The sequence below is a fragment of the Sipha flava genome, unplaced genomic scaffold (genome assembly GCF_003268045.1).
Source record: "Sipha flava isolate LNK unplaced genomic scaffold, YSA_version1 130_pilon_pilon, whole genome shotgun sequence".
Lineage (NCBI taxonomy): Eukaryota > Metazoa > Arthropoda > Insecta > Hemiptera > Aphididae > Sipha > Sipha flava.
In genome coordinates, this window is record NW_020271756.1 from 506575 (window position 1) to 516909 (window position 10335).

At 27.2% G+C, this 10335-nt stretch overlaps 1 protein-coding gene across 1 annotated transcript; it reads right to left on the reverse strand.

The window, feature by feature from the left end:
• Nucleotides 1–19: 19 nt before the first annotated feature.
• Nucleotides 20–9559, reverse strand: LOC112694450. Its single transcript, XM_025569914.1, has 3 exons — nt 9232–9559; nt 265–402; nt 20–204 (listed from the first exon to the last, which is right to left on the reverse strand). Exons 1-2 carry the CDS (start codon nt 9557–9559, stop codon nt 305–307), a joined length of 426 nt encoding a protein of 141 aa, XP_025425699.1. The 3' UTR covers nt 20–204; nt 265–304.
• Nucleotides 9560–10335: the final 776 nt, after the last annotated feature.

Below are 10335 nucleotides of genomic sequence, written 5' to 3' on the forward strand. Positions count from 1 at the left end.
TATACATGGTACTTACTCATGGTATTTCAAGATGTTTCTTAAAAAAGTTTTTGTACAACTACATTTTTTCATTTAAACATTTTAACATTATAAAGAAGAGATTTCCGCAGAGTTAACTGTGATGATTTTTTCATATTTATTTCACCTAATACACCTTTGGGTTTCTGTGTTTGAACATAATGTTGAAACACTTTTACTTTCTACCTTAAAATAAGATTTCATTAGTAAAAATAGACAATATTAGTGAATTTTATATTTAAATACTTTTTTTATAACTTGTGTCAAAGTATAATAAAATATTGATTTAATCAATACTAATGTCCATAGAAAAAGAATCCTCGGTCAAATCTATTATTTTATTGGTTGTAGAATTGTTTGCACTTACAATTTCTTCAGTCATACCTGAAAACAAATGTATATAAGTAATAGCATGAAAACAAATTATTATTTATTCTATTTATGCAATTTAAAAAAAAAATAAAAACAGATTTTTAATATTTTCATTTTTTAATGTCGATATAGCTTCAGGCAATAATATTTTTTTAAGAATTGCGTAGTTCAAGATTCAAGATAAATAACAAACTACCTACTATTAAAGCATAACCAATGATCAGAAATGAGCAATACGAATATTTTTAATTATAATACTCATTATTCTTAATATCTCAAGCACAAAATAATATTGTTAATAATTACATTTAGATATACACATATATAAAATAGGATTATAGTAATAAGTTTTATACGGTATGACGAATTGACACAGAAGAAAGTTTAATGCATTTGTTTATTGATATTTTAAAAATATCAAACTATAGTAAATAATTTAAACTGTCTGGTAATAAAAATGTAACACAAATTTCTTAAAGATGACTTTAAGAAATAACATATGTCTATGGAATACATAATAAAACAATAATTATATTAATTAACATCAGATTAAAGTAATAACATAAATTTAAATTACAGGCTTTTACTGGAAAATTTAATGTTGGAACAGAGTTATGAATGAGTTTCTTGATTCCAGGAATTCTACAACTCTATTCAAAATGTTTATCGCATATAACAGATGATTTTTAAACAATGTAAATTGATTTATATATATATATATATATATTTATATTATTTCTAGACCGCTTCTCACAAATATCGAATATAGTTTGATCTTGGGCAGTGCCGGGTTAACAAATATGCTGCCTGGGGGCAAATTTTAAAATTCCGCCCTTTACAAACCTGTACTCATCTTAAAAAATAACATACATAACAACAGCGTTACAATTGTTTAGATTATATATAATTATAAGCATATAAATTTATATTTAGCATTTATATTATCGGTAATATAGAAATCGGTAGTTTTAATATCATAGAACTAATAATTAGTAAGTATAAACATTATAAACATTAGTTAAATATTATAATCATTTAAACACAAGTTAAAATTTAGAATTTTTTTCTAATTTTCTGTGAAGCAAATTCTTTTATTAAATCATTCCAATCCATACTTTATAGGATACAATTTTCGATAGACATTAGAGCCAATGATGACATCTTTTCGTTAGATAATAATGTTCTTTGGTAGTCCTTCACTCTCTTTAAAACTGAGAATGATCTCTCCCCACTAGCGTTTAAGCATGGTATGGATACAAAAAGTTTCCACGTTAGGAAATAAATCATTTAACGTTGATATAGTTAATGCTTCAAGCAAACTATGCATGAATAATTTTTCATCTTCTGAAAAATTTTTCACTATAGTTTTAAATTGAATAATCTCATTCTCGAGGTCAAGTTCTAAATCTTCACTATAAATAGCTACTAATTGTTTTGATTTTTCACGTAAAATCTCATTGTCGATTTCCTCCATATTTAAGAAAAACCAAATATCTTATTAATCTCAATATATGCCATTTTTATTTCATTTAAACATAAAATGATTGTGTCACAAATAGGTAAAAATGTTTCACTTTTGAATTTCTCTTGTCCATGAAATATTGTTTCTTGAACATTGAGGTCATCATGAAAACATTTTTTACGTTTATTTCTTTTATCTTTGTAAGAAAATATTTGATGCCCACTAATTTGCTTTGCTTCAACTAATATATTATCGAATCTATTTCTCATATTTTTTACATACAATTCTAGAGATTAATACAATTTCACAACACAAGATAAATCAATATTAATACGTTGTAAATTTTTATTTGTCGCGTCGAATCTTTCTAATATTGGAGTCCACAGAGCTATCATAAATGAGAATTTGAGCAAGTCAATTTTTTTGTACATGGATTCTGCTTCATGTCTTATACCGACTTTCTGATCCAAATTTGAAGTTATAGATTTCAATGAATTTAACACTCCTTATACCCAATTTTCAAACTCTTACAAACACTGAATCTTGATGACCATCTCGTCGGGCATAAGTTTTTTACAAACATTGAGTTTGGTATATTTTTCAAACTTATTCAAAGTTGTTCCCACCGCCACGTCGATGCAGAAAATAATACATAGATATTTTGGGCAAGTGAAAAAAAGTTATAACCTTTCTTAGTTACATCAGTAGCATGGCAACCAACCAAATTTAAGGAATGTGCTGAGCATGGGCTAAAAATTGCGTTTTTTGATTTTTCTTTGATTCGAGCTTGTAAACTATTATACATACCTGACATATTTCTGGCATTGTCGTAGGATTTTCCACGACAATAATTTATGTTGATATTTAATTCAGTTAATGTCGTTAATATTACGACTTCCATTTCTTCACTTTTATGTCCAACCGATGGAATAAAACATAAAAACCGTTCTACTGCAGTCCCGTCTAAATTAACGTATCTAATGGCAATTGTTAATTGGTCAAACTTTATGATATCGGGAGTAGAATCTACGATCAACGAGAAATATTTAGCTGCCGAAATTAAAATTGTTAAAATAAAATTTAAGACTATAATATTGACTTGCATCAGTGTAACGGTTTTTTAAACTAGTTTTCCGTGAAATAAAACTAAAAATAGATGTTTAAAATTTAAAAATAATGACCGTGCTTAATAAATGGGATAACAAGGAAATATGTTTGGTATATTTGATTTTTGTAGAAAAAGATAAAATTCAATTTCTTACTGTTTATAGTATAGCCAGTATATCCGTATACCTGCGTATCATAAATTTAGTTTTTTTATGTGACCCCTATGAATACTAAATAATATAATATGAAACTGTTTTGAATATGTATACTTAAAGAAATAAAAATTTTTAAAAAAATATATAATATGGAATTGTATGTTAACAATTTTCTTGTTTTAATGGGAAATTTGTGCTTGCATTTTTTAAACTATAGTTTCCATATTAGGATAGTCCCATTTTGTAAAATATATATTTTTTGATAAATAGCTTTTAAATATTTAAAACACTATCACTAGAGATTAAATTAATTAAGAATGACAAATAAAAAAGATTATAGAATTTCAAAGTTTTAAGAATTGAGTGGTCAGTTTGTATTATGACTAATACCTATATCACTGCCCCCTTTGCTCTCCCCTTAACCCGGCACTGATTTTGGGAGAATCAATGACGAGGAGTAATTTTATCACTGCATTTAGTAAGACAACCAATTATAGCATAACACTTCGATGGCATGGCAACTGTAAAAACACAAAGTATAGAACAAAAATTAAAATTGAAAATGTAAACTTTTACTAAATACCGTTTATAGACGCGAGAAGTCATCAGTCGACGTAGCATAAAAAACGGTAATGCTTTAAACAAGAGAATGGCAAAATACATGGATTTTTTAAAAACATAGATGTTTTCGTTCGATATATCGAAACCCTACAGCGATGTTTTTATTGCGATGTTTTGAAAAAAAATCGATTTTTTTCTAATACGAAGTCCGGTGTTTAAATAACGTGTTTATTTAAATATTTTACATTTTATATATAACATACATACATATAACACAGATACAATTTTTCTTAAAAATTATTAAAGTAAACATTAATGTTTCAAATAGATTAAATAGATACATCGATATATCGGAACATCAACATTTCAAACTTTTTGCCAATCTCTTTTTTAACAGAAAACGTCCGGGACGGCCGCATGGAACAGCAATAACAAAAATGCAGTATAACCAAATGTGAAAATATTTATAATTGTGTGTAAAGATATATTATTCCATGAACGCCCACAAATTTGAGTCAATTTCTCTTCTTCAATATCAATTGACTAACACTTGTGTTATGAAGATAGAAAAACGCAGTGAATTACATTGTCTTAAGTAGGTACAATTGATTTTTACTATCGTACAAAAAAATACAATTATTTTACAACCGTACTAAAAAATGTCCTTCTGATATTGATAATTTAAATTATTTTATTGGGATCGACAATTAAAGATTAACCAGATGAGAGAATATAAACAAATGGTTTGAGCGTGTGATGATGTGAGAGGAAACAAAATCAGTAACAGTGGTTATGAAAATCAACATTGAAGGGAAAAGAGGAAGAAGAAGACAATAAAAGAGATGCTTAGATATGATGAAGGATGATACGAGGGCTGTAGATGTACACAAAGGGGATAAAATAATCGAGATGAATGAAGGTTTAGGTCCAAGGTGACCGAACTCAAATAGTTGAGAGAAATGTGAGGGAGATGAAGATAGTACATATCAGAGGTTAGGTTACCGCACAAATAATAGAAGTTTTGCTCATTAGCACAACCACAGAATACGATTATCAGAAAGGACACTGATAAGAAATAACACGGACAGCATAAGAGCGTTGAAAACCATTGAATTCTATATGATAACTGGAATGCTCACCGGTTATAAGACAAATGCAAACATTGGAGCGTCTAAACACAGGAATGCACCTTAAGCATTCTGCGCATGCGCGCAATTTATTCATCACTATCATAATGTTAGGCTGTTACCACAGATATGTATAATAATGTTTATTATACATAACTGTGGTCTCTAGACGCTTGTATATTATTACCGTACAATAGTGATTTGATATAATATATTGATAACAGCCTAACATTATGATAGTGGTGAATAAATTACTCGCATGCGCAGAATGCTTAAGGTGCATTCCTGTGTTTAGAGGCTCCTGACGGCATAGAACAATATCAGGAATAAAAGTAAAAATGTTTTGTAGAATCCATGACGTCATAACCATTGAATTATATGATAACTGGAACGTTCACTAGACAGTGTTGCCCGAGCGATCGTGTTAAAAAAAGATAGCATATCAATTAGGTGTTTCCTTCTTTGTTTAACATGTACTGCTATATAGGAAAATATATTTAAAAATTGTTTTGCTTTCAATTAAAAATGATTTAACAAAATTTTTAAGGTATTTAAAACCGTGAATCTGTTGCAATATGTGTTTGAAAACAAAACTGGTTATCAAATAATTATTTTTAAGCTTGAAGGCTTAAACTACCACGTATCAAGTACTAATGAATGTATATAGTGTCAGTGATAGAAATAATTTTCTGAACCAAAAAATTAAAAATTATTAATAATTACAGACATTCGTTAGTGGCATTTATATTGGAGAGAATAGATGTTTCCCTCATATTAAATATATTAAACATCACTATAAATATATATTTTTTATAAAGGTTTTTAGATTTAACAGGATAAAATTATGTTTGCTGTTGGTAGATATTGGATTATTATTCAATATAAAAGTAGTCTGCATAGGTGCACACGTACATTTATTTTAATATTTAAATTAATACAAAATGGTAATTTTAAAATAATTTACTTTGTATAATATATAATAATGTTTTAATATTATATAATAATGTATTAGTAGTAATATTAATATATAATTAAGTATATAATTAAAAAAACTAAGAATTGAAGTTTTAAGTAAAATCAATGAAAAAACTTAATAGCAAATAATAAATAGGTATTATATTCTAAAATAATTTAAGTACGAACTTATGGAAAATTAATCCTTTATTAATATCGCTTGAATTTGTGCAATTATAGGCACTACAATAGTTAACCATTTTATTATATGAAACCTAAGGTACGTAAATATAAATTCATTAGGTGTTAAACAAATTATAAAATACAATATTAAATTAAAACCGATTAAATTAATAAGATTTTTGATTTACATTAAATTGTTGAATAGAATAATAAACAAAGAGAGAGAAAACATTACCTAATATATTTGTTATCTTTGTTTATCACATTTATTTACATTGTTGTTCATATGGCTAGTAAGCATTCCAGTTATCATATAGTTCAATGGTCATAACCCATAAAACTATGATAAAAGTGATAACGAAAATATCAATGTCTTGAATTTTTTTAAAATTTGAATTAATAGTTAATTTTAGTGCTTTTAATATAAGATTTAATTTTATTTTATAATTTTTTTTTTTATTAAGTTTTCGAATCCGTCCATTTCAGGTTTTTATCTATGTATATAATAATACACAAATTATTAAATTCACAAAATCTATGAAATAGGTAGTTTCTTAATTAATTGAATTAAATAATTTTATTAGAAAACTTTTGTAAAGATCTGATCATTTTTACTATTCTACATATTTTTTACACAAATAACACATCTTCGTAAAATCAATACATTTATTGTGCTCATAATATAAAACAATTTAATCAATTAAGCATGGGCGCCGGGTTTTCCAAGTTCCATGGGGTGCTCAAAATCCAAAGTTGTAGGTACCAGATTAAATTTTTTTTTGACAAATAAATAGTAATAATATATAAATAATATATAATAAATAAATAAATAAATAATGGTTAACCATAAGGTTATTTTTTTTCTTATCCCTAAAATATATGCCCGAAGGTAAAAGTTGGAAAAATTATAAAAACGTTTTCGCCTTATTTCTTAAAATAATGAAGGCTCGCAAGCAAAATAAAACTAAAATATTTTCATCAAAATATTTATTTATTCTTTTGGTTAATAATTTAAGTGCATTTTAACTAATATAGGTTAAAATTAATTTAATTTTTAAATAAATAAAAATAACATTCTGTGCGTCTTTATACAGATTTTAAAATGTTAAAATAAAAAGTTATACAGTAGGTTTATATTTCTACATGTTCAACAAATTGCAAATGTATTTTTCCTTACTTTGGTCTTATTAATAAACTTATTGGCAACATCGTCAATGTTTATTTGTTCTTCCTTATGTACATGTAATACCGCTATATCGTTAAGTCGTGTTTGAGCCTTTGTTGATCGTAGAAATGTTTTTAAACGCCGAAGAGCAGAAAAAGAACGTTCTGCTGTACACGAAGAAACTAGTACGGTTAATATAATTTTAATTAATTTTACCAATTCCGGTACCAAATCTTGTAAATAAAATTCTTCTTTAAAAAAATCGATGACATCCGATACTGTTGATACATTAAATCCTTTCGACTTAGCGATATCCAACATAATATTACGATGTAACTCTAACTTTGTCTCATCAAAGTCTGAGCCATAATAGTCAGTTATAATTGATGTATTAATTTTTTTGGGGTTAACAATAAATTTTTCAACATTTGCAAGATGTTCAATAACGTTGTTTTGAAATCTAGTATACAGAGTAGATAGTGTGGTGTCAATCACTTCAAAAAATAGTGCCCTATAATGATCTTAAGCTGACTTAAAATAATGTCCCTGTTTCCCTTCAATTAAACGTTTAGGAATTTTTCTTTGTTTAGGGAGCTTCATTTTACCTAAACCTAACTCTTTTGATCTATTATTAATATTTTCTCAGTTGGTCAAACCCAGATTTTCGTTTTTCTTCTATAGAAATTATGATAGCTTGTATTTTTAATATTGCATCTTGGAAATGCAATGACTTTTTTTGAAGTTCCGAATTCAAAATTTCTATTCTCTTGAAAATAAATATCATATATGTATCAAAAAATAAAAATAAAATTTATAAAGTTGTTTCGAAAAATCACTAGCCTTAGCACCTATTTCATTTTTTTCCGTGGCTAGTTGATTAAGGAATGTGTGAAGTATATTCTAATTTGAATTAATAGTCTTTAATGAAACAATTCTAACACACCATCTTGTGGGACAAAAAGGTCACAATGAAACAGTATTTTGAAAGACCGTTTGTACTTTATTCAGCTTAAAAAGAGTTAAATATGGCCTGTCTTTTTGGTGAATCTTTTACGAATGCTATCAATGAACGTAAAGTAGATAAAAAGTCTCGAATTTTATCAATATTCTACATTGCATCTTGCACTACAAGATTTAATGTATGGGCTGTACAATGAACAAAAGTTGCTCTAGATCCAACATCGATTATTCGTTTTTGTAAACCACTAATATGTCGACTGACATTAGCTGCTCCATCATAACATTATCCGCGGCATTTAGATATATTTATGTCAAATCTATTTAAAGTGTTCATTACCAAATTAAATAATGTTTCAGCGTCAGTAAAAGGAGTTTCGAAAAATCCTAAAAAATGTTCTGCTATATTTAAATGTTTGTCTACTATGCGAATACACACAGAAACTTGTTCTATATTTGAAATATCTCTTGTTTCATCTAATATTATCGAATAACAGAATGCATTTTTTATTTCAGAAACAATATTTAATTGAACTTCGTCGGATAAAAGAGATAGTATTTCATTTTGAATATCATGAGATAACCATTTATATTTAGTTCTTAACAACCAACTTTTTAATTCCGGAACATCATTAGAACGTAAAATGAGTAATTGCTGAATATTTGAGTTTATGTCACCATGACCACGCACTGCTAAACCTTGCCTCGTTAAATAAAGAGATGAAATAATTTTTAAAAGAGTGGACCGGGCGTCATTCATTTCTTTAGTTTTAGAAATACTCATAGATGCACATATGTTAAATCCTTTTTTTTGTGTTGCCGTAGATAAAACTGAAGCTCGATGGAAATTACTACCAAAAAATACATACATTCGAATTGTTATAATGCGATAAATATTTTGTATTATGAATTTGTGCAGTATACTGCAGTTGGGGACCCAACTCTGCAATTAACCCAACTTGGGATAATTTTATCTTAATATTTATTTATATAATAATTTAAAATATCATATCTACGATTATCTATTACAATTGTGTATTTAAAATATTTTTGTGAGGTAGAAAAGTGTAAACGAAAAAAATAACTGACTACAAAGATAAATTAAGACAAAAATTGATAAAAATCGATTTCTACTCTGGAATAGCTAAATAATGTTATTTAAATATTTACCTTCATGGAATTTGAATCGTTCCAAAGCTTTATTCCACGCAGAAAATCCTTCAACTACAAATGCGTTTTTAAAATTTTGATCAGGCACAGAAGATGCAGGAAGATCAACTTTATTTTCAACAGCACTTGAACATGTTGAACAAAATGATTTTTCTTTCACGCGATCATATAATAACCACGGATATAATTGTAACCATTTTTCTTGAAACACCCTTTTTTTTTGAGAAATTTCACTTTTCGATTCAACATTCAAAGAGTTAGAACTGTTATTCGCATCAGTAGAGTGATCTGTGGTTTTAATTGATTTTTTTATTAACCACTTATCCATTTTAAAAGTTAAGAATACACAAAACTATGCTATTATAAATTATAATCACTGCAATGTGCTTCGATATCGAATGGTCGACGGTTAATTGATACAAATTATCAATTACGACTATTATAGAAATACTGAATCACGAAATCTTAGAAAATAGATAATATCGGTTCAGTCCATTAGATACGCATTTTTCGGATACTAATACGGGAATTTCAAGCAATATCGATATGTATTTTTAGCCCACGCGGCCACACGTAATAGGTTAATATTAAAATCTCCAAAAATACTTTATTTTATATCGTGTGACCGTGGAAATAATATTACGTAATTTCATATTGTTGTTTTTTTATTTCGTGGGGTGCTCCGCACCCCATGGAATAGGTTATGGGATGCTTGAGCACCACGGCACCTCAGTAGTCGGCGCCCATGCAATTAAGTTATCATAAGCGCAATAGGGTTTTTAACACTCCTAAGTTCAAATTTAGCACACCAGTTTTTTTTATTCAGATCTATATAATCTATAGTAATTACAGTGAAATACCATTCAATTTTATTTTCAGCAATTTCAGCACCCCTTATATTTGAGCTTTAGTTGCGCCAGTATATCTAAGTATAGTTTTTAAAATAATAAGTAATTAAATGACTAAGAATTGAAGAAAACAATTAGTATAGGAAAGAAACTTTGTCTCGCAAACTATATGGGTAAATATAATGAAGTAAACTTTAAACTTATAATAAAAGCATCAAAATTAATTCTAAATTCAATTTAAAAAAGAAATACAAAA